The following is a 26,463-nucleotide window of genomic DNA, read 5'->3' on the forward strand; positions in this document are numbered from 1 at the left end:
CCTGCTCATGAGTGTCAGACTTGTACGTTCCACCCTTTGGCCCTTTACAACCTGACATTCATCCAATTTGAGGACAAATATAGCCTTTCCATCCGTCTCCTCTAATGTCATATCATAAAACTGAATCATAGCTCGTTGAAGCGCCTCCACCTCGACGTAAACATTGTTAAACTTGTTGTAAGCAAAATCTTTTGAATTTGACATTGGCATGCTACCATCCACCCATCTGTAGCCGCCTAGCAAGTCGGCAATATTGTTGTTTGCTGACTTCCTTGCCATAACTATACTGTATGGTGTTGGAAGTATAGATCGTGTCATTCCTTTGCCTCGTAGACGTGCTGTGATGCAAGTATACAAAGCCCTGTATCCCTTATCACTGATACCTGCTGTGTCGCACACAGTGAGCATGTCAATGGGACTGACAATCTGCTCGAATTCCTTGAGAAAATACTTTTGAATCCTGTCACGCAACGCACCATTTACTGGATTGGTTATCATATTGATTACTTTCTGCTCTGGAATAATGTGCTCAAGGATAGACTCCTCAGTATTGGAACAACCTAATATTGCTTTAGCACATTCCCTGGACATCACATAGTTCAGAGTCAATGACATAACTATATGAAAAAGGAATGTAATGCTAGTTTTGAAGCTGTGATTACCTTGTTTGACGCACACGTCGCTTGCGAGCCCCCCCATCTTTGGAAAGAAGACTCAGAGGCTTGCGCTTTCGCTGCCTTGCATTATATCCCACGGGGAGGTGAGTGAAATGATCGACACGTCGGCGAAGGTTCCGAGTTGAGTTTCGAAGACGGAGATAGTTCTCTATAGCTCGATCCCTCCTTTCCACACCTTTATCAAGCTTCATCTTCTGCTCTGCATCCTCCTTCTCTAGATCCTTGACTCGAGCCAGCATATGTTCTTTTGTGGCCATGAAAGTTGACGCACATTCTTCCTTTTCTGCCTTGCATAATTTTAGAAGCTTCCTGAGGTGATTTTGATTTGAGAGTTCCTGCAAGTACAAAGAATAGAGCCTCTGACAGTACCCTAAGAAACCATTATAACCATCACCCAAGAAGCGTACGACCTGCGTGATATTACGAAAAGGGGGAGGTGCACCAGTCTGTGGATCAAGGGGATAAATGCTTCCATCAGTCCAAAGATCAATGGCTTTTGCACCTTGAAGTCGTAGCACCTCAGCAGGAATACATCCCTTCGTTCGATTACTTCGCATTGTGGCATACTCCTCGTCTAAGTCCACGTGCAAGCGAAACTTTGATTGCTTGTTGGTGATGTCCCGTAGAGCCATTGTACCTAGCAAATGGAGATGGAGATGTAGATGGATACAGAGATGGAAATCTGGATGGTGATGGAGATGGAGATGTAGATGGATACAGAGATGGAAATGTGGATGGTGATGGAGATGATGGAGATGGAGGATGGAGGTGGAGGATGGAAATGTGGATGGTGATGGAGGAGATGAAGATGGAGATGGTGATGGAGATGGAGGTGGAGGAGATGCAGATGGATATAGAGAAATGGAGGCCTTGAGGAGATAGATATGGAGAGCTTGCTAGTGATGGAGATGGAGAGCTTCAGCTTGCAAGGATGTGTAGATCTGTACCTTCACAGGAGGGGATGGTGAGCTCTTCCATGAGAGCTGGTGGAGAGGATGATAGATATGGAGAGCTTGCTAGTGATGGAGATGGAGAGCTTCAGCTTGCAAGGATGTGTAGATCTGTACCTTCACAAGAGGGGATGGTGAGCTCTTCCATGAGAGCTGGTGGAGAGGATGATGGAGTAGGAGGTCCAGATCTGCAGGCCATGGCTCCTAGAGAGAGAAAAAGAAGCCCTTACCCAAGTAAAACACCCTAAACGCGTTTTAGAGAGAGAGTGTAGAGAGAGAGTGGGATCTGCAGCACCTCCAAAAAGGGAGGGAACAAAGTGACGAAAATTTTCAAACATTCTTTGTGAAAGGTACTTCACTACAAGACAAAAAGGCATTTAGGTCCATATTCCTTCCCAAGGACAGAAGATCTAATGATTAGATTACCTTTAGGCCTATTTTCTTTTTTGTAGAAAAGGAAAAATGCATTTTCAGGCCTAGGCCACTAGCTTGGTCAAAGCTTGATTAGCATTTTAAGCATTTCACTAAGTGTCCAAATAAAAGGGCCCAAGAAAACCCCAAACAAGTCCTAATGTAAGCATACTTTTCAGCTCTTCAAAACTCTTGTGAGCAATTGCATCCCAAAAGAATGCTTCCTTCTTCAACTTGTCGGTCAATGGAGCCGCTATGTGAGCATATTTCTCAATGAACCTTCGGTAGAATGAAGAGAGCCCCAAGAATCCTCTTAGTTGAGTGATGTTCATGGGTGTAGGTCAATTCTTCACACATTCCACCTTCTTTGGGCCATTTTCACCCACAATGTGACCAAGATATTCCACTTCACTTGCCATAAATGTGCATTTGCTCTCCTTTGCATACAACTTGTTGGCTCTGAGTGCATCCATAACCTTTTGTACATGAACCAAGTGCTCCTCTTCACTCTTGCTATACACCAAGATATCATCGAAGAAGACCAAAACAAACTTGAAGAGGTATGGTTGAAGCATTTTATTCATTAAGGCTTGAAAAGTGGCGGGTGCATTACATAACCCAAACGGCATCACCATGTAGTGATATAATCCCCTTTCGGTTCTAAATGCCGTTTTGAATTCGTCACCACTCTTCATCCTTATTTGGTGGTATCCGGTCTTTGTTGTGAAGAACTTAGCACCTTTAAGCTCATCCAATAGATCATCAATCCTTGGAATAGGATATCTATTCTTGATTGTGATCTATTCTTGATTGTGATCCTTGGAATAGATCATCAATCCTTGGAATAGGATATCTATTCTTGATTGTGATCTTATTGACATCTCTATAGTCAACACACATGCGAAAGGTACCATCCTTCTTCTTCACCAACAACACCGGTGATGCAAATGGTGATTGACTTGGCTCCACCCATCCCATGTCCATTAGCTCTTTGGACTTTCTTGGCCACCTCATCTTTCTCCACTTTTGACAATCTATATGGCGGCTTGTTGATAGGCCTAGAGTTAGGCTCAAGCTCTATCCCATGATCAATCTCTCTCATAGGTGGTAAGCATTTTGGCATTTGGAATACATCCTTGTACTCCTCCAACAACTTTATCATGCCATCATGTGTAACCTTGCCTTCATTTTGCCATTGTTATCCTCTTTGCAAAGCTGTAATATATATACCATGCCCAACTTCTTGAGCTCCCTTTTGAGTTGAGTGCCATTGATGAAACTTACCTTTGGTGTATGATTGCCCCATAAAGTGACACTTCTTCCTTCATGCATGAACTCCATGTATCCTCGTTGTAAGTTCATGGTTATGCATCCAGAAGTAGAGAGCCAATCACATCCCAAGATTATGTCAATAGGACCCATGTCAAGCATCAATAGATCCACTTTGCAAGTGTAGTCATGAGAAAGCACCAATTCCACATCATGGCATACCATATTGCAATCCATTTTTGCCCCATTTGCCACTTGAACCTCGGGCAAATTTGCCAAACACATGGGCTGTAATTTGAGACTGCACATGGATTTTGTATTCACAAAGCTATGTGTACTTCCACTATCCACCAATGCATGAGCAACTCTTCCATTGATGTATGCTTTGATCCTCAAGGTGCTTGAACCCTTGCATCCGGCATATGAATCATGTGCACAAAGTTGGTTCCATGCATGTACCTTCCAAAGTACACATAGGTAAAACATCATCATACTCAATATGTGACCAATGTTAATGCCACCGGGGTCGAAAGGAAACTCGCCATCCGGCTCATCATCATCATGGTTAACCTCCTCAAAGTCTTGACAAGCATCGAAGGTTTCCTCCTCTTTATCATTGTCATCCTCAAAGACTTCGGAGTACACCATATTGAGTTTGATATTTCTTTCTTTGCAAACTTTGTAATGCTCCTTGTTCCACTGCTCTCCACATTTGAAGCATAAGTCTTTACTCCTCAGTTCATTCATACGGTCCTCTCTAATGAATTTGCTTTTGGTAGCACCATTGCGAGGCTTCCCGTCAACATTTGGAGGCCTTTGAGGAGCATTAGAAGTGTTGCCAAATTTGTAATTGGTTTTTCCTCCACTTCCATACATGGTTGGTGGATACTTGGGCACAAAGGAAGTGGGTTTGGCATCTCCCGTAGACTTCCCATAAGTGGTAGGAGCTGAATCATTACCGAAACTACCTCGATTGGGCCATGCATTTGAATATTTTTCCTCATAGATCTCCACTAGTATCATGGCATCCTTGAGTGTAGCTGGCCTTTGAGCCTTAACATCCGCACCGATGTTACTCTTCAAGCCCTTGATGTATTTGATGACCTTGAAGTCTTCACTAAAGCCATCCACATAAAGCATGAGCTTGAGGAATTTGTGAGTGTATTCCTTCACTCTAGAGAACCTTTGATGAAGATTGTCCCACTCACAAATCAATTTGTCCTTGTGGAGCTTGGAAGCGAATGCTTCTCTCATTTCCTCTTTGAAAGCATCCCAAGAAGTGACTTCATATTCTTGTGATTGGAGATGCCTCCACCATGCATGTGCATATTCTTCCAAGTGCAATGAAGCAAAGTAGACTTTGGCCTTTTCACTTCGAGGGTTCATCTCAAAGTAAAAATCTAGCTTGTTGGCCCATTCTTCAAATGCTTCATTTGTCGTAGACTCACCATTGAATTTGGCAAGTACCACTTTGTCCTTCATCCCTTTGAATTCTTCCCTATCATCGTGTGCATATCCTCCCCAAATACGACCACCATGGCCTTCAACATCATGAACATTTGAAGCATGACCAAAGTGACCTTGGTTGGTGGGCATATTAATGTTGGGCATACCAAAGTGTCCTTTGTAGGGCATATTGACATTAGTAGGCGTATCAAAGTGTCCCTTGTTGTGCATGTTGGCATTTGGCATATCAAAGAGACCTTTGTTGTGCATGTTGGCATTTAGCATATCAAAGAGACCTTTGTTGGGCATGTTGACATCCACCCAAGAGGAACTACATGCAAGACCTTTGCCTTTTGCATCACTTGGAGTAGACGTGTATGTCTGATTCCGCATGGTTCCATAAGAAGAATGCAAATTTGGGTGATTCTCCTTATTTAGGTATGTCATGTCCTCCATGTTGCCAAACATAATACCCTTGGTATACCTGGATCCCACATTCTCGGACCTAGTTGCATATGCATCCATTCCAAACTCATGAGAATGTTTCTCCATCGAAGAAGGTCCTTGATGTGTTTGTACCCATGGTTCATGGTTTTGTTGACGTTGAGAGAGCTCACTCTTGATATCATCTCTAATACCCTTGATTTCAACCATGAAGGTACTCATCATATCTCGCATCATCATGACCAATTGTGTCGTGTCATTATTGGCATTGGCATTCGGTATGACACAATGTGCATGATTTTGTCCTTCATCCATGGCATGTGTAGTACCTTCAAGTACTTGAAATGCCCCTTTTCCCTCATTTGTGATGGCATTTGTACCCCATTGACTTGAATCATCCTCTTCCACTGCATCCCTATGCTCCATATTGTTCAAATCTTTGATCTCTCGGATTTGGGTGGTCGTCCTTTAGGCATGACCGGGATGGTCGTCCTTTAGGCATGACCGGCTGAAAATGAAGAATTGGGTGCTAAGAGCTCAAATCTTGTTGGAATTTGATGATCTATAGCTTGATGGAACCGTGTTGGCGTGTAGAATCTATATCCCGGAGGGTTTGACCAAAGTCAAATGGAAACTATTCTCTGTTTTGACTTTTCTAAGACAACTGCCTAGGTTTGACCCACCAAACGGAATCGGAATTGACATGTTAAGGGCTTGTTTAGAAGGTATAATGGAGTACTACGAGGATGTATAAAGGGATTTTTGATAGCTTTTAGGGTTTGGGACTGAATTAGGGTTTTGTGATTTCTGGTAAACCCTAATTTGCCGCTCTGGATGATGTCGATGAGGTTTCTATAGCTTGTTACGAAGCCCTTGTGGAGTACTATAAGAGGGTGTAAAGATCTAAGTGATACCTACAAACCCCTAGGACTGAATTTAGGTTTAAGGTTGTAGGATTTCTGAAAATTTTTGGCAACACTTTGTTCGTTTTTTGAGCTGAATCTCAAAAAAAAATGCAACACCCTTTACCATTGCCAAGCAAGGCATTCAACAAGCATGTTTAAGGCATCCATATCATCCCAAAAAGTATCCCAAGATTGCATCCATTGGCATCACACTTGCCCATTCCAATGCAGAGTGGATCAAGTGATCAGCTATATACCACAACCCGGAGAGGTGAGTCAAGTTCATCAAAAAATGATACTCGCAATATATTCTAGATAAAGGAGTTCACATCAAAAATTACCTCATATGGTATCTTATGCCGCCCAACGGGTCTAACCACATAGGTACAAGGTAATATCATCTCCACCACTACTTATAATTGTCCTCTCTACACCGTCCGACGGATAGAAGAGACCTACCCGCACGGTGCTCTCATGTAGGCACATACCTCTACATGGGACATCTCCCATACGTCGATCGAACGAATATTAGGGAGCCTACCCGCACGATGCACACATGGTAAATAGTCACACGTGGGACAAAATTCTCTTACGCCTTCACGGATAGAAGAGGCCTACCCGCCGCCGTAAGCCGCACCACCAATCATAATCACACTCATGTTGCCCCACAATGGTGACAACCATGAGCCGGGGGATCCTCCCGTTCCACTGTACACAAATACAAGTCTTTTACAAATATTTCTTTTCAAAGGTAAAGTACGATGCACTTTCCAACGTTCATGCACATGAATTCAAGGTGAAAACAAATTCCTTTTGCAAGTAGAATCTAGCAAGGGGGCATCATTCAATCCATGGAATTGACGGAAGTTATCCTTTTCCACTCATCTTTCATCCTCCCATAGGGCTTAACCCTGGGGGAATCTACTTCTCATCTTAAATCAAAAACTAGAAATTTTTTTAAGGCAAAACTGGTTTGACATGCCTACTTTGAGTCTCTGTAACGTTTTTCTGAGAAGGAACCAGAGAAAACTCAAAACATAAAAGTTGTTTCTTGTTAAATTTTCTACACTTAAGTTCCTATTGAAAGGTCTCAAATTCTGAGCCTATGATCTTCAAAAACAGACTCCAAAACTGGTCTCAGGCCAGAATTCTGCAGAAATTCACAGAAATTACTTCTGATCTACTTTGGAGGGTAAATATCTCTTAATCTGGTTAGAATTTGACAGGGATTTGAGAAATACACTTTGATAGATTAATTAGTTCTCTACAACTTTGCCTTTTGAAGCACCAACAAATTCTGAATGAGTAGAAAGATAAAGAATTCTGAAAACAGCTTCTGACACATTCTGGACAACAGAATTCATGAAAAATCTCTAGTATGAAAAATAAATTTTGTGATTAAACAGAGGTTTAGGGTTATATATAACCTCTAAAACACACTAAAAACTCATAATCAAAGTTTCATTAAATTTGGACACACTCTCTCTCAAGAATATTTTCTCTCTCTAGGATTTTCCACTCTCTCTCTAGGGTTTGAGATTGGATGAGGGTGGATATGGGTTCTCTATGACACACTCAACTTATATCTATAATTCCATCTAATTTAGATACTTTCTCTCTCTAGGATAATCTTCTCTCTCTAGTTTCTAGAGTACTCTCTCTCTAGAATTTTAAAAAGAGGGTCAACATCTCACATGGAATAATTATTCTAAACCTTATTGAATAAAGTTTTTACTAAAATTCACTCTCTAAAACCTCATAAGAATAATTTCCTCCCTAAACTAAGGTTTTAGCCTAAGGGAGACAGTAAATTAAAAGAGAGGGGGTAAGGATTAATTTCCTCAAGAAAAAGTAGGTTCTAAGGTTTGGGTATAGACTAAATGACTTTCAAGAAGAAGAAATTAAATTTTTCCAATAAAAATAAATTTAAGGGCAAAAAAGCTCATAAATACCTTGATTCTGGTGTTTTTTAAAAATTTGAGATTTTTGGGGATGACCCAAATTCGTGGCCTTCTTGATGGAGATGTGTGGGGGGACAAGGTATGACACCACACACTTGAAACTGTCCTCTTCTGCACCTTGGATGAAGAGAATATGCCCACTTTAAGACTTGTACCACCGGGGACTTCCCAAGGTGTCAGTACTTCAGTACTTGAGTTCTTCAAAAGGGAAAGCTTGAGGATGACTAGCTGTATACCCGCCGGTACAATAGGGCAGATTTGGAAAGAAAACAAGGTAGCAATCAATCCAAGTAAGACTTGGGGGTTGTGCAACACATAGGGAAGAGAGAGAGGATGACAAGTACCAAGGATGAGGGTGAAAGCTAGCCGCCTGGAAGAAGAGGGGGGTATTTATAATTGCCCTTGGCCCTCTCAATTTGCCTTAACCCTTCCTAAAAGCAAGGGGGTGCTTTTGACTATTTTTATAGATTTTCGGGCCCTTATCACCCAATATAGGCCTATCTCTCTAATTTTTACTTATCTTGATAAGCAAGTAAGCTAGATAAGGAGCATGGTTCCTCTACAGCCTTCCTCTCTCCTATTAAGAGCTCTTATCTATTTTTAACCCTTAGCCCAAGCCTTTAGGCCTTCCAACCTTAATATTTGACCCTTCTAGTGCACATCTCTAAATTAATATCCAAAGCTAAGGTGTGCACCTAGGATATCCATTTAATTAAATATATGCACGGGATTTTAAATATTTTTAATGCCAGGAGGCGAGGGATCATCTTCCCGCATAAAATTTAAATTAATGTGATCATTATTTTCTTAAAAATTAAATTGTTAATTTTTGGGGGTGCATATTTATGCCTATTGCACATTTGTGCACATTGGTGCACATTTGCACACACATGTGCGAGATTGCATATACATGAATCCACTTCGACAAGGCGAGGTCTAAGCTTGCCAAACTTCACGATTTATTATTTTTCTAAGGGCTAAACTGATAAAATTTAAATATTTTACAATGAATTTAACTCATCAATTTTACTCTAGGGAAGAGGTATCTTGCATCCTCCCCCACTTAGGAATCGAGATGTCCTCATCGAGCGAAGTTGGGGAAGTCCCTCCTGAACTCCTCTTCGCGTTTCCAAGTGGCATCTTCGATAGGGAAAAACTTCCATTTTATGAGATATTCCCTTAAGATACGGTTTCGAAGGGGTTTTTCCTTGGTCTTGAGAATAGCTTCGGGTTCAAGGCTCATCTGTCCTTGAGCTTCAAAAGTGACCTGATCTCCATCCAAAATGTGCGATGCATCGGGCACGTACTTCTTGAGGAGACTGATATGAAAAACATTATGGATATTTATCTCTGGCGGGAGGAGAAGCTCATAAGCTTGCTCACTAATCTTCTTCGTTACCACATAAGGTCCACAAAACCTAGGAGATAGTTTCTTGTACCTTCCCAAGGATAAGGAACTCCTCTTGGATCGTACGCAAAGAAACACCATATCTCCTTCCTCAAAGCTTCTGCTTATTCTCTTCTTATCTGCATAAACTTTCTGTCTATCTTGAGCGGCTTTTATATCTTTCTTAATTCCATGCATCTGATTTTCCATTTCCTCAAGCATCTGTCGAGAAACTTCTACTCTAACCAATGGGTCGGACCATGTCAAAGGAGTAAGACAATCATAACCATACAAAGCTTTGAAGGGACTCATCTTAATGCTGCGATGATAAGAGGCATTGTAGGCAAATTCCACTAGGTGCAAATAGTTCATCCACCTCTTGGGTTCGCGTCCACAATATGCTCGAAGGATATCTTCAATAACTTGATTGACCCTTTCTGTCTGACCATCAGTCTCTAGATGATAAGCAGTGCTAAGGTCAAGAGAGGTTCCTACTGCTTCGAAAAGGCAATCCAGAATTTGGAGGTAAACTTGGCATCTCTGTCACTGACAATTCTCCTGGGTAATCCATGTAGCCTGAATATCTCTTTAAGGAATACTTTAGCTACATCGAAAGCAGTATAAGTCTTCTTGACTGGGATTAAATGAGCGACTTTGGTTAGCTGATCCACCACAACAAAGATGGAATCGTAACCACCATGCACGGTGGGAAGTCCAGTAATGAAATCCATACTAATGTATTCCCACTTCATCTACGAAATATCAAGCGGTCGCAATTTACCAGGCATTTTTTAACCTTTTAGCTTTAATCTTTTGGCATACCAAGCATTTTCGAATGTATTGAAGGATATCTCTCTTCATTCCAGGCCAAAAGAAACTCTTCTTTACTGATTCATAAGTCTTAATGTACCGAGGGTGACTTGCTATCAAACTGTCATGAGCTTCAACTAAAATCTTCCTTCTTAATTCTTAATTATTAGGAATACACATCCTGTTGTTGAAGTAAAGGCAATTGTCTTCCCACTTATATCCTTGAACCTTATTAACTTCCTTGGGCGTCTTGCTTTCTTGATGAAGTAATGAAATTATGGGAGAAAAGAATTCATCTGATCTTAACTTTTCACGTACTTCCGCGGGTAATGGATTAGAAATCATGGTGATGGCGCACAACGAGGGTTTCCTGCTTAGCGCATCCGCAACTACATTCTGTCTTCCCGGTCTATACTTTATCTCAAAATCAAATTCCTGTAAAGTCTGCATCCATCTTCTTTGTCGCATATTCAAATTATCCTAAGTGAAGATCCACTTGAGACTGTTATGATCTGTCATTAACTCAAACTTTTGTCCCAAAAGATAATGTCTCCATAATTTAAGGGCATGAACAACTGTAAGTAACTCCAAATCATGAGTTGCATAATTCTTCTCACTCATGGGTCCTGAGTTTTCGTGATTCGTATGCAATTGGGCTATGCAATTGGTGCGGTTGTCTTGCATAAGTACACCACTTACTGCAAAACCACTCGCATCAGTGATGTGACTACTTCAAATGGTTTGTCAAACTTGGGGAGTTTTAGTATTGGATGAGTTACTAAAGCAACCTTGAGTTTGTCAAATGCACTTTGACACATAGGGGTCCATTTGAAGGAGGGCGATCCTTTCTTTAATAAGGAGGTAAGAGGCGATGCTATCTTGGCATAGCGATGAATGAAAATCCTGTACCATCCTGTTAACCCTAAGAATCCTCTGACTTCCTTCATATTCTTAGGTTCTGGCCAATCAATAACTGCTTGCACTTTTCTTGGGCCGGGGGTAATTCCATCCTTAGAAACTATGAATCCCAAATATTCAATAGTATCAGTGAAGAAGGTACACTTACTTTTCTTAGCAAAAAGTCCGTGTTTTCTCAAGATCTCTAAGACTTTCCTTACATGGCGTTCATGATCATTTGCATCCTTTGAATACACAAGAATGTCATCAAAGAATACCAATACGAATTCATCCAGTTGCTCTCTGAAGATCTCTTGCATAAGTCTGTTGAACGTTGCTGGGGCATTAGTTAATCCAAAAGGCATAACGGTAAACTCATAGTGTCCATACCTCGTATTAAAAGCTGTCTTTGGAATATCTTGCTCTTTGATCCGAATTTGATAATATCCTAATTTTAAATCGATCTTGGTAAATAATTGAGACCCATGTAATCGATCCAGAAGTTCATCGATTCGAGGAATTGGGTATTTGTTCTTAACTGTAAGCTGATTCAATCCTCGATAATCAATGCAAAGCCTAAGAGTCCCATCCTTCTTTCTTTGGAAAAGTATGGGCGCTCCCCACACGGCGACACACTGGGCTGAACATATCCTTGTTCCAAAAGTTGTCTTAGTTGTTCCTTGAGCTCAATGGCCTCAGGAATTGCCATCTTATAGGCTCTCTTTGCCGTAGGTTGAGCTCCGGGCATCAACTCAATTTCATGATCTACTTCACGCTTCAGGGGCATTTCGGTTAGCTCTTTTGGAAATATATCGGCATACTCACTTAGCCATTCGGGTTCCTAAGCATTAACTTCTTTTTCGATTGGATTCAATTTTACTACATAAATTTCTTGTCGCTTCCTGAGTCCTTTAAGTAAGCTGGAGGCTTTTACTAACTTCAGTTGGGGTGATCCAGATTCACCATGACTTTGGACTTTCACACCATTATGATCGAAGAATGTGACGAGTCCTTGACAACAATGAATATCTGCTCTACTCTGGTTGAGCCAATCCATTCCTAAGATTCCATCATATAGACCAAGAGGCAAAACTCTAAAATTGCACTCAGTCGGGTTTCCATTGAGTAAAAATTGAATGGTACCTGTCTCCTGACGTGAGAGAAGTAACTTCCCACTAGCCAATTCTACTTGCATTGGACTGCTTTCACTTTGGCTCAATTTTAATTTACGAGAATGCATCCTGGTGAAATAAATGAATGAGTACTTCCAGAATCAACAAGGACTTTGAACTCCTTACCTTCATAACTTGCCGGGGCTTGAATAACTAAAAATTGACGGTTCTTTCCTTGATCCTCAACTGCTGCATGAATATGGCCTCTCTCCTCCTCATAATCTTGAATGGTAATTGCCTTTGCTGCTCCTGACTTGGGAGGAGGAGGACGGTTGGTTGGGTTCCTTCCTTGTTGTACTTGAGGTCTTTGATAAGCGGGAGGCGATCGAATCGGAACTGGGCGATTTCGAACATTCCTCAAGGGCTCCATCCAACAATCATTCATATGATGGCCAGGTTGGTTGCATCTAAAGCAACGAGGGCAATTATCATAGGGTGCAGGACCTTGAAATTGTAACTCTGGCTTCTCGAATCCGGGGTTACATCCCATTCCATAATTTGATCTTTCTTGATTGTTATAGGGAACTGGTCCACAATTTCTCTTTTGGGGCGGACCACCTGCACGGATATTGGAATCCATAGGGCGACGAGGCGGGGGTACCTTTTGTGTTGGAAAAGCAATCGCAAAATCTTGAGCCATTACCACAGCCACTACAATAGATTCTGGCTTCGAATTCTTAACCAATCGATCCAAAGGCGGATTTAACTTTCGAACAAAATTGTTTAATATTCTCCCTTCAGCCATCCCATTTGGAGCATAACGGATGAGCTTGGCAAAAGCTTGATGATAATCTTCAATAGAGAGGTTCCCTTGTGATAACTCAAGGAACTCATTCATACGATTCTCATGGAATCCTGGGGGACAAAACTGCTGACGAAGATAATCTTTCATTACTCCCCATCCTTCTTGATTCTGTTGGTTGGATTCGCAATGGTTCTTCCAACTAGTCTTGGCAACTCCTGCAATTTTTAAACGAGCCAATGCCATCTTGCTTCCTTCATTGTAGCCAGCCACATCAAAATATTGGTCCATGGCATCGATCCATGACTCAGCTGCTTCTCCCAGATTCTTTCCTTCACCCTTGAATATATAAGGTTGAGCCTTGTGCCTCACGGCGGCGGACGTCATGATCTAGAGCTTCAACATCCGCATGATCGGGGGGAGCAGCACCTCCTCTACGGCGATTCATTCTTCACAATAATTTTCTAAAAAGGAATAGTTTATTTATAAGAAAATTTCTTACTTATAAATAATTTGTTATAAATAATTTGAGAGGGTAAATCATAAATCTTTGAATCATATATTATTTGCAAAAGTTATTACAATTTTTGGGGAGAATCTCAATTTCTGACTCCAAATAATCTGAAGTAATGATAATTTCCAACATACTCAAATTTCGTATGGGGTAGATACAAGCTTAAGTGATTAAGCCTAGAGAGATATTCTCCTAAATTCTCATCAACTGGAACCACGAATTCTATATTTATACACCAATCCTAGCTGTTCCATGTTGAGAAATGTGATGTGTAGCATGCCTAGGATGTGCTAATGAGCACTATTGCATGAGGAAAATTGAATGGTTTTGAAGATGACCAATAAGAATTCATGAGATGTAGGGGGTCCAATGGGAAAGTGGCAATGTCCAAGTGGCACCAATGAGTGTGCACAAAGCATGTAATATTTTGCTATATTATAGCACAAATGAATGGAGCAAGGAAGCCTTTTTTGAGTTGCACAAATCCAAACCTCTCTTTAGCATTTACGTGTTTTTTTCATTCTCTATATGCCTACTACCATGAATGGTACACATGCTCTTCCACCATAGCCATAGCTCAAGCTCTCCATAGCTAGGCTAAGAGCTTTGCACTTCAATCTCTTTTCATGGTATCAAGAGCTAGGGGCTCTTAGCTAAGCTCATCTCAACCCTATTTCAGCTCCATTATCACTAATCCTCACACTAATCTCAGTTATAGCTCACTAATAATCACCTTATCCTCTTCACCACAAATCTTGTGAAGGCTTGTTCTCCTTGCACACCCAACCATTTTGCTCAAGATTTGAATGGCAAGTCCACAGCACCAAGGCGTTGAAGCTCACCGGACGAATTAGCGATTGGAGCTGTCGTGAAGGCGAAAACGGCGCTGTTTTCCGCCGGCTTGCAGAGCTCGCCATTTCCAGCACGCTTCAAATTGGTTAAAACCCTCTTAGGGTATTATCATACATGGTATGAGGTATGTACAAATGAAATCTTGGAGCATTTGGTCCACTATGCAAGCCGTGAGCAGCTGTTCAACAGTCAAGGAAAATTGCATGTTTTAAGCTATTTTTTGCAAAGTTTTGCCATTTCTCTTGGCTTGGGGAGTTTCTATACTTCAAGGGCAACAAAACCACATCAAAGCTACATCAAAACTCCAAAGGGTTTGCTCAATTTCATCTTCCAAACTCTCACCGCCTTAATTACCAATTTTTATACTATCATTAAGGGATGATTAGTGGAAAATAGGGTTAATTAAAGATAAACTTGGCAAGTTTATGTTGTTAATAGCCCAAGTGAATCCTCATTTGTCTCTTTCCCTCAATTTGCATCTTGTAAAACTTGTCTTGCCAATTTGTGTAAGAGGCTAAGACACTGCCATTGAGATTCACAAGAGCTCAATTGGTAAGACCGCCTCATGGCACCCATCATTGAAATGGATAAATTCAATGGGGTTGGATTTCATACATGGCAATCCAAACTTATGTATTTACTTATGAGAAAAAATTTATGGGGACTCATAAAAGGAAGGCAAACCAAGGAAAGCTTAGAAGGGCTTTGGGAAGAAACAAATGAAAAGGCTTTGGGCACAATTGCTTCCGCACTAGGTGATGAAGTTATACACAACATCACGGGAATTACTAATGCAAAGGAAGCATGGGATGAATTAGAGATTATATTTGGGACAAGGGCAAGGCACTCTAAGGTTAAGCTACTCATGCAATTGTATAATCTTAAGCTTAAACCTAGTGATGACATGATGAGTCACATAAACAAATACAAGAGCATTAAACAACAACTTACTTCCATAGATAAGAAGCTTGAAGAGGATGAAGCCAAAGCCATCTTGTTATCTAGTTGTGACATTGAAGGGTATGGTGATCTTGTGGAGTATTTGTCAAACATGGAGAATCTCTCAATGCATGACATAGAGAATTCTCTACTTGAGAAGGAATCAAAGCTAAAGAGTGCAGGTGAATCTTCTACATCAAATATGGAGCGGGCCTTCTACTCAAGAGGAGGAAGAGCATCGACATCAAGAGGACGAGGACAAGCATCATCATCAAGGTCTACTTGTGACTATTGTGGCATGCAAGGCCACATAGAGAAGTTTTGTCGGAACAAGGGTAAGCCCCAATGCAAGAAGTGCAACAAATTTGGTCATGAAGAATCAAATTGTTGGTCATCAAACTATGTAAATGTCAAATCAAATGATTTAATAGATGTACCACAAGAAGAGTTATTTTAAAGCTTACGAGCTAGAGACTTATGAGTCTAAAAAATCACTCCTTGTAAGAATCCTACACCCTAAAGTGACACCACAGTGCTAAAGGCCTAAGTGGGCACTAAAGGGGGGGATTATCACCTTCAAGTATGGTTATGATCATGCTTACATCAAAGGGGGGATTATCACCTTCAAGTATGGTTATGATCATGCTTACATCAAAGGGGGGTGTTGAGAAATGTGATGTGTAGCATGCCTAGGATGTGCTAATGAGCACTATTGCATGAGGAAAATTGAATGGTTTTGAAGATGACCAATAAGAATTCATGAGATGTAGGGGGTCCAATGGGAAAGTGGCAATGTCCAAGTGGCACCAATGAGTGTGCACAAAGCATGTAATATTTTGCTATATTATAGCACAAATGAATGGAGCAAGGAAGCCTTTTTTGAGTTGCACAAATCCAAACCTCTCTTTAGCATTTACGTGTTTTTTTCATTCTCTATATGCCTACTACCATGAATGGTACACATGCTCTTCCACCATAGCCATAGCTCAAGCTCTCCATAGCTAGGCTAAGAGCTTTGCACTTCAATCTCTTTTCATGGTATCAAGAGCTAGGGGCTCTTAGCTAAGCTCATCTCAACCCTATTTCAGCTCCATTATCACTAATCTCAGTTATAGCTCACTAATAATCACCTTATCCTCTTCACCACAAATCTTGTGAAGGCTTGTTCTCCTTGCACACCCAACCATTTTGCTCAAGATTTGAATGGCAAGTCCACAGCACCAAGGCGTTGAAGCTCACCGGACGAACTAGCGATTGGAGCTGTCGTGAAGGCGAAAACGGCGTTGTTTTCCGCCGGCTTGCAGAGCTCGCCATTTCCAGCACGCTTCAAATTGGTTAAAACCCTCTTAGGGTATTGTCATACATGGTATGAGGTATGTACAAATGAAATCTTGGAGCATTTGGTCCACTATGCAAGCCGTGAGCAGCTGTTCAACAGTCAAGGAAAATTGCATGTTTTAAGCTATTTTTTGCAAAGTTTTGCCATTTCTCTTGGCTTGGGGAGTTTCTATACTTCAAGGGCAACAAAACCACATCAAAGCTACATCAAAACTCCAAAGGGTTTGCTCAATTTCATCTTCCAAACTCTCACCGCCTTAATTACCAATTTTTATACTATCATTAAGGGATGATTAGTGGAAAATAGGGTTAATTAAAGATAAACTTGGCAAGTTTATGTTGTTAATAGCCCAAGTGAATCCTCATTTGTCTCTTTCCCTCAATTTGCATCTTGTAAAACTTGTCTTGCCAATTTGTGTAAGAGGCTAAGACACTGCCATTGAGATTCACAAGAGCTCAATTGGTAAGACCGCCTCATGGCACCCATCATTGAAATGGATAAATTCAATGGGGTTGGATTTCATACATGGCAATCCAAACTTATGTATTTACTTATGAGAAAAAATTTATGGGGACTCATAAAAGGAAGGCAAACCAAGGAAAGCTTAGAAGGGCTTTGGGAAGAAACAAATGAAAAGGCTTTGGGCACAATTGCTTCCGCACTAGGTGATGAAGTTATACACAACATCACGGGAATTACTAATGCAAAGGAAGCATGGGATGAATTAGAGATGATATTTGGGACAAGGGCAAGGCACTCTAAGGTTAAGCTACTCATGCAATTGTATAATCTTAAGCTTAAACCTAGTGATGACATGATGAGTCACATAAACAAGTACAAGAGCATTAAACAACAACAACTTACTTCCATAGATAAGAAGCTTGAAGAGGATGAAGCCAAAGCCATCTTGTTATCTAGTTGTGACATTGAAGGGTATGGTGATCTTGTGGAGTATTTGTCAAACATGGAGAATCTCTCAATGCATGACATAGAGAATTCTCTACTTGAGAAGGAATCAAAGCTAAAGAGTGCAGGTGAATCTTCTACATCAAATATGGAGCGGGCCTTCTACTCAAGAGGAGGAAGAGCATCGACATCAAGAGGACGAGGACAAGCATCATCATCAAGGTCTACTTGTGACTATTGTGGCATGCAAGGCCACATAGAGAAGTTTTGTCGGAACAAGGGTAAGCCCCAATGCAAGAAGTGCAACAAATTTGGTCATGAAGAATCAAATTGTTGGTCATCAAACTATGTAAATGTCAAATCAAATGATTTAATAGATGTACCACAAGAAGAGTTATTTTAAAGCTTACGAGCTAGAGACTTATGAGTCTAAAAAATCACTCCTTGTAAGAATCCTACACCCTAAAGTGACACCACAGTGCTAAAGGCCTAAGTGGGCACTAAAGGGGGGGATTATCACCTTCAAGTATGGTTATGATCATGCTTACATCAAAGGGGGGTGTTGAGAAATGTGATGTGTAGCATGCCTAGGATGTGCTAATGAGCACTATTGCATGAGGAAAATTGAATGGTTTTGAAGATGACCAATAAGAATTCATGAGATGTAGGGGGTCCAATGGGAAAGTGGTAATGTCCAAGTGGCACCAATGAGTGTGCACAAAGCATGTAATCTTTTGCTATATTATAGCACAAATGAATGGAGCAAGGAAGCCTTTTTTGAGTTGCACAAATCCAAACCTCTCTTTAGCATTTACGTGTTTTTTTCATTCTCTATATGCCTACTACCATGAATGGTACACATGCTCTTCCACCATAGCCATAGCTCAAGCTCTCCATAGCTAGGCTAAGAGCTTTGCACTTCAATCTCTTTTCATTCCATGAGCATAACTAGACAAAGATTGGGTCCATAACAAATTCTATAGCCTAAGTCTATGCATACAACATATTGTCGTTTATTCATATCCCATATGTGCCTCCACATTAAAGCTCGCCTACGGGGTCGAGAAAAGTAATGAGAGCAGCATCTCGATCTTGACCCAGGTACTGGAATGCAATAGAAGCGCCTTCCTGGACTCGTCCTTGGTTGCGGGCCATTCCTGAAGGATTAAGATACATGATCCAATCTTTTTACAAAAAGAAATAATATTGAGCCTTTATTATATCAAAATAAGATTTTTACAAAAAGAAATAATATTGAGCCTTTATTATATCAAAATAAGATTTTTACAAAAAATGATATTTACTCCTTTATTCCAAATAAGGTGAGGCAACGGGAGGGATATATATATATATATATATATACACATATACATACATATATACACACACACACACACATGCATATATATATATACACACATAGACACACACACATCTATATAGTTGTGTGTGTGTGTGTGTGTCTATATATATATATATATGCATGTGTGTGTGTGTGTATAGTAGATACATAAATTGGATATATATATTAATACATTCAATTTACATATATATATAAATATATATACATATAGATATAAATAGATATTATATATGTACACACACACACACACATATATATATTCATTTATATCTTTATGTATATATATTTTTATTTTTATACATGAATTTAATATATATACATGTATAATATATATGTATATATATACATGTATAATATATATGTACATATATTACACATAAATATACATATCCAATGTATGTGTGTTTGTGTGAGTGTGTGAGTGTGAGTACATATATTATATATATGTGTGTGTGTGTGTGTGTGTGTATACACTCACACACACATACACACATATATTGCTAACAATCTTCTTCCTTCCACTTATTCTCTTACTTCTCACATTTCTAAGCTTTTTCTCTAACTCCAAAATGACTTCTTTCTTTGCTTCTAACTCTTGAAGGCATATAGTATATTTACTCAGTAGAAGTGATGAATATTGAATGAAAGAACATGTTTGAATGATTCTAAACTTGCAATAGCCTCTAATAAACCTTTATAACCATCATGAGCAAACCTAAGTAATGAAGTGGGATTAGTAAAATTTGGACTAGAGTTAGTAATTGGATTCTTTGGATAGAACTTACCATCACACTAGTGATCTATATGCTTTTTCCCATTAATTTTCTTTGTCAAGCATAGTAAAATATACTCTTCTTCTGAGCATGCTCATAAGCTCTATCCAAGTCTATATGAAGATGATAAAGAGATATTTTGGGCTAATATTAGTTTAGGTTCAGCTTTCCCCTTCCATGATAAACTACTCATCATTAGTGGTCATTAGTGGGATAGTGTTAATAGCTAAGTTATCTCATATACACACGATGGGACAAATTTGAATCTTTAATTTTAAAATTTTCATTTTTTTGGCTCCAAAGTATCCTCTTTTGGTGCATACTATGAAAGCTACATTCTTAGTGATTCAAAAGTTGGTAACTTTCAAATTCCTTTGAGTAGTACCAAGGTATGAAAACTATTAAGTACTAAAACCTAAGAAAACTTTAGGAAAGCTATGATACACAACTTTTTTATGTGACTAATATTTCTTACATGGCCTTTTGGAGACCCCTAAATTTCTCTAATGATTGGAGGAAGATCTTTAGATCTAAGAAAGCATTAAAAAAAGCCAAAAAAGCAAAAAATAAAAGGTGACTAAAAAAAGCAAAAAAAAAAACTAAATATAAGTACTCTCTCTCTCTCTCACGCAACCTCACCCAAGCGCGTGAGGTTGTGAGCGGAACACGACAACACACACACACCGGTGCCCCGTCCCAATTTCTCTAATCCACCTAAAAGGTGGAGGGATATTGGGGGGAGCCCCTTATTTTTACCCTATATACCTAGGGTAAGGATCCAATGCAACCCTTATGGGATAAATCTCATACACGTGGTAGGCGCTAGAGAGGAGATGACCTACCAAAACTGCAAACCATGGACATGGGATGGATGAGATCTAAACTTCCTAACAAGAGGAAGTATACCTCTTGTTGAGGAGGAGGTTGTGTGTCTATCTTCAGTCGCATGTGAGCACAATTGAATGACATAGGGTGTGGAGTTCAATACTTGCCCCAGAGGTGAGACTAAAGGTTAAACCTTAGTTAACTAAAATTTTGGGATCTATCTCATGAAATCCATTGTGGATGAGAAAGGTCTTACATGGTCCTAGATGGTTATTAAAGAGGCTAGATTAGTGTAGTTTAGACCTTGGATTTGTTGGTTCTACCAGAGAGTCTCTGTGTATTTTGGAGATTAAAGTAACTAATGACATGAGGAAGATTATGAGAGAAGCTTTACTATGATTCGCCATATGTGGTGGGGTGAAGAGTAGCTTAAACCAAGGCCATTTGATGGTTGGTGAGAGAAGCTACTTATTACGGTTGGCATTTGGAGAGCAAGTACGGTCCACAATTGCTTACCGCTTTCATATATTGGTTTGCAAATCATGGCAAGATATGGTTCATCCATATAGTACCATGGTTTTCACCGAGAAGGGTAATGCGGAGGTATACTAGAGAGAGAACCCTCTAAAAGGGGTGAAAGTGAAATTTGGTAAAATTTGACTTTTCCTCCTAGTTTTGGGCCAAAAAAACCTAGAAATTTTTTTCCTCCAAAAAATCAAGTTTGAGGGATGGTGTTTTGAAGTTTTACCTTGTTTAGAAACATTTCGGCACAGAAATGTTTTGTAGGTGTTGTTGGGAACAAATATGCTACTATGATAATGCTTTGCAATTTATTTTGAATTCATTTCCACATAATGTGCAATTACAACAATATAAAGCTCAAAAGCAATGAAGCCAACTTCCAAGGTATCATGAAGTTGTTTACATGATTATTTTACAATATTGGATGAAAAAGACTTTGGGTTATAGCTTATGGAGGTTCTTATGCTCCTTGAAAGACTTGCGTTCAAGATACCTAGCATTGAAAAGCTTATAATATATTAGTAAAAAAAAAGCAAAAAAAGAGCCAAAAATAAAAGGTGGCTAAAAAAAGTAAAAAAAAAACTAAATATAAGTACTCTCTATCTCTCTCACCCAATGTCACCCAAGTGGGTGAGGTTGTGAGCGATGGGCACTCACAACCTCACCCAAGTGGGTGAGGTTGCGTGAGAGAGAGGTCTCTCTCTCTCTCACAACACCACCCAAGCGGGTGGCACTCACAACACCACCCGTTTGGGTGGTGTTGTGTGCCTTTGTTGATCTTTTCTGGATAGCTCATTTGATGGGAGTTATGGTCCATCTTGGGCGAGTATGTTTCCCCATCTCCTTGGGTGCCGTTGTTGCTTTGGATCACTGTCCCCTCATTCTTCTTGCCAAATCGACTCCCAGGCATGTTGAAGCCATGCACGGGCTTGTTTATGGCCGTTAGGAGTGAGTTGGTGCCCTGAAGATCTGCATTCCAGCCGAGTTGGTGCCCCTGCATGCTGGCACCCATCCGGCCCACCATGGTTGCATTGGCAGCCCTCAGTGTGTTAGGTATTAAAGACGTGTTGAGGTTCTGGTGCATAGCAGGCGTATTGGGGACGCTTTCCCCATATTGGTAGGCGAGATGATCACTGCCTTGTTGAAGAGTGCCGACGGTGGCCAGTTGGGGCTCGTTGAGCATGTTGGCTGACTCTCCTCTCGTATGTAGCTTGTTGAAGGTGGTTGCCTGTGAAAGAGGAGGATGAGTTGTTCATTAGCGTGTTGAATTTGGCTGCTCCTGTGTTGAAGGCTAGGGATGAGTTAGCCAGAGGCGTGTTGAACTCAGCTGCTTCGGGTTTTTTGAACACATGGCACAAATTAGAGGGGGTGTTGGACGCATTAGTGATGGCACAAATTAGAGGGGGTGTTGGACGCATTAGTGATGGCCTGAGAGAGAGACTCTCTCTCTCTCTCTCTCTCTCTCTCTCTCTCTCTCTCTCTCTCTCTCTCTCTCTCTGTGGCACTGCCCGTCCGACCCACCATGGTTGCATTGGCAGCCCTTGGCGTGTTAGGTATTGAAGATGTGTTGAGGTTCCAGTGCATAGTAGGCGTATTGGACGCTTTTCCCATACTGGTATAGGCGAGATGATCACTGCCCTATTGAAGAGTGTTGCGGTGGCCAGTTGGGGCTGGTTGAGCATGTTGGCTGACTCTCCTCTCGTATGCAGCTTGTTGAAGGTGGTCACCCTAGATGTGATGAAAGAGGAGGATGAGTTGTTCATCAGCGTGCTGAATTTGGCTGCTCCTGATGTGTTCAAGGCTAGGGATGAGTTAGCCAGAGGCGTGTTGAACTCAGCTGCTTTGGGTTTTTTGAACACATGGCACAAATTAGAGGGGGTGTTGGACGCATTAGCGACGGCCTGCTGAGAGAGAGACTCTCTCTTTCACAGCCTCACCCAGGAGGTGAGGTTGTGAGTGCCCAACACTCACAACCTCACCTCTTGGGTGAGGTTGTGAGAGAGAGAGAATGTCTCTCTCTCTCTCTCTCTCTCTCTCTCTCTCTCTCCACCATCCAGCTAGGGTGGATGGTGTAGAGAGTCTCTCTCTCTCTCTCTCTCTCTCTCTCTCTCTCTCTCTCTCTCTCTCTCTCTCTCTCTTTCTCTCTCTCTCTCTCCACCATCCATTTAGGGTGGATGGTGTAGAGAGTCTCTCTCTCTCTCTTTCTCTCTCTCTCTCCACCATCCACCTAGGGTGGATGGTGTAGAGAGTCTCTCTCTCTCTCTAGAGACTCTCTCTCTCTCTCTCTCTCTCTCTCTCTCTCTCTCTCTCTCTCTCTCTCTCTCTCCAACATCCATTTTTCTTGAAAAAAGAGATTAAAATAATGTATGTAAATTATCTATGTGCAAACTTATAATCAACCTACCGATATCAAAATGCATTGGGAAAGTAATGCTATGATATCCAAGCAAGAGCCTATATCCTGATAATGTTGATTTAAGTGCAGGATTAATGAGGGATTGACCAACTATTGGAAAAGACAAAGATTATAGTAGATCATGCTTTTAACCAATCAATGAGCTCGTCTATAGGCTATGTGCTTAAGGCCACCATAAGCCAATTGTTAAAGCACAAAGTAGCCATACCCACACAGTCGCTAGGTTCATTGGCCATGAATGGTGGAGAGACTCTCTCTCTCTCTCTCTCTCCACCATCTCTCTCTCTCATCCCCACCATCCACCTTAGGGGGTGGGTGGTCTCTCTCTCTCTTCCACCACCCACCCTAGTGTGTATTGATCAATGATATTTGAGATGTATTGATCGATGATATTTGAGATGTTTGAGATGTATTACAAATGAGACTATGCTCATGAATGTTTGAGATGTCTTACAAATGAGACTATGCGAAGATTTAAATTCTGTATGTATTGGTTACGAATGACAAAAAAATTGTGTTTTGTTTGCGAACGAGAGACTACACTATGCCAAATTTGTTTTGAATTAGACAAGTTTCTATTTAAATTATGTATTCGGATGTAAAGTGTTGTTTTTAGTTTGTTAAAAGAGACGATGTTTTCACATAGAATATTAATTATACTTATGTTTGGTGGGTGACCTTGTAAATACCATAATGGTGGTTCTTACCTATTATTTTTTGTAATGTGTGCAGGTTTTTTGACGTCCTAATAGCTTGTTTTCATAAACAAAATTAAAAAAAACACAATAGGAGGTAACATGTCTTTGTGAACTTACTATTTTTAGATTCTTTAAAATATAAATAGATTGGACTAATTTCATTTTGTTTATTATTGCAGTAAACTTTCAAGAGCAATATCCCAGTAGAGCAAACAATTCAAATTTTGAAGTTCAAGAAATCAACAATCAACCAAACTTTAAAGGTGTACTACTCTCCCCTCTTTTTGTTATGTATCAATCTTTTCTCCCTTTCGTGTGTATCTCTTCTTTCATCCCCTCCTAAGTTCAAGAAATCAACAATCAACCAAACTTTCAAGGTGCACTACTCTCCCCTCTTTTTGTTATGTACCAATATTTTCTCCCTTTCGTGTGTATCTCTTCTTTCATCCCCTCCTAATTTATATGTACTAATCACTTAACTAGCTTGTCACTTCTAAACTAGCACACCTCAATGGGTCTACCTTTCTCCATCGTCTATTCATTCTTATCTAATAATTACAAATATACATTAACCATTGTCTCTCCCTGAATAATTCATAATTATTAATCACTCCACATTATAATCACTCAACTTGGAATTGATAAATATTTTCCAACCATTTAGTACACAATGCTTCAAGACTAGTGGAATTGACTCGTCCTCCGAAAAAGCTTGGAATGCTTCTATTACACACTCACGGCATGCAAGTTTGAGTATTTTACATCGAATGAATCCACTATCATTTAACAAGTATTCCCATTCTTGCAAGGTTCTCTCCTTACATTTCATTTGTCTTACAAGAATATGTCCTTCCTATTTAGTTAGGTCATCATCCATAACACATGGCTCTCCATCACTTAGCCAATACGTTGGAAATTTTCAGCACACAAGCCGTCCCTACAGCCATGGATGACACATCCACATTTATAATCTTTCTCTTTAATTTTTTCTATAGCACTCATCTTTTCGATCATTGTTCATTCTTTCCCTCTATCTTGAAACTTATGTAAATCGTGTAAACTCTCTTCTTATTTCAGGATGTCGATGCAGTTCAAGAGAGGGGATGTAGTGAAGATGAGTTATGATGGAGATATCGTAGGAGAGGGCAAAATTATGCAAACGAGCACATCAGAGGTCTTGCATGGCAAGCCTTTGCCTAAAGGGTGTGCCGGAATTTATGTTCAAAGCTGCACATCAAGAAAGAGGATTGCTCTTCCTCACAAACCTCCGATAGAAGGAAACATTGAGTCTTTACAACAGCTTGCTGTGAAGAAGGTTATAACATGGCCCACAAAATGGTTAGTAAGTATTAAAGAATGAATATTTTTAATGTTTACATACAATATCTCGATGATTATCTTAGTGTAGTTTTATCTTAAATAGGCTCCAAAATTGGTTCATGCAACGAAGGGTGAACCATCGATTCGAAGAAGCAGAAGTCAACAACAAGCGTGGGCAAACCACACAGAGCTAGACTCATCATTGATGATGATTCTGATTGGTTGCCCCCTCCTACCCAAGCTGTGAAACACTCATCATTCAAACCGGCAACATAGGTGCAAGCAGAACATACTGCATCTATTACGTTCAAGGGTGGTAAGAGGCTTCCAACCGAGCTTGAAAGTGTTAGTCCAAGGAAGCTACACAAGAAGGTAAAGACTGTGTCAACAAGTGTGGTACACAAAAATCTTTAGATATGCGAGATAGTGGGGATGAGCCACTATCTTCTTGTATAGTGAGCAAAGCTCGTAAAGACACAACGGTTGTTCGTAAGGCACGAGGAGCAACAAAACTTCCTTCATGAAAAACTCCCAAAGTAGTGTTATCACAAGCGCATGAGAAGCCCTCATCAATCCCAGAAGATGACATTGTGGAAGAAGATGTTCAAGTGGACAAGCACGAGGAGGAAGGATAGAAAGAAGAGCTCTACACTCTTAATGAAAATCATACGCTAGGTGTAGACCTTCTCTCAGACATTCTTGCACGGCTCGAGGTAATTCTGATTCGCTTTACTTTTTAAGAATTTTATAGTTACGTCCACAATATGCTATAGGAGGGAGGATTATGAATGGACATAGAGCACATGAGGGAATAGATTGAGACATTGATGGAGAGATAAGATAGAAAAGATGGAGAAGGGAAAAAGAGAGAAAGTGACAGAGATATTGATGGTGGACAGATAGGATGGAGAAGAGACTTACAGAA

General features: G+C 40.3%; 1 protein-coding gene and 1 long non-coding RNA gene across 3 annotated transcripts; one reads left to right on the forward strand and one right to left on the reverse strand.

The window, feature by feature from the left end:
• Positions 1–9,144: 9,144 nt before the first annotated feature.
• Positions 9,145–9,762, reverse strand: LOC147606893 (uncharacterized). The gene has a single exon (XM_086791458.1). The coding sequence runs from the start codon at positions 9,760–9,762 to the stop codon at positions 9,145–9,147; it is 618 nt and encodes a 205-aa protein (XP_086647584.1).
• Positions 9,763–21,858: 12,096 nt separating this feature from the next.
• LOC147606894 (uncharacterized) lies at positions 21,859–26,112 on the forward strand. Of its 2 annotated transcripts, XR_015264870.1 has the most exons (5): positions 21,859–21,930; positions 24,253–24,312; positions 24,398–24,481; positions 25,296–25,556; positions 25,642–26,112. It is a non-coding gene; the product is annotated as an uncharacterized LOC147606894 (long non-coding RNA). The 2 variants fall into 2 exon arrangements; XR_015264869.1 differs by lacking the exon at positions 21,859–21,930 and having other exon boundaries at positions 23,436–24,312.
• The last annotated feature ends 351 nt before the right edge of the window (positions 26,113–26,463 follow it).

The sequence above is a fragment of the Cibotium barometz genome, chromosome 56 (assembly GCF_041138505.1).
Source record: "Cibotium barometz isolate CiBa-2024 chromosome 56, ASM4113850v1, whole genome shotgun sequence".
Taxonomy (NCBI): Eukaryota; Viridiplantae; Streptophyta; class Polypodiopsida; order Cyatheales; family Cibotiaceae; genus Cibotium; species Cibotium barometz.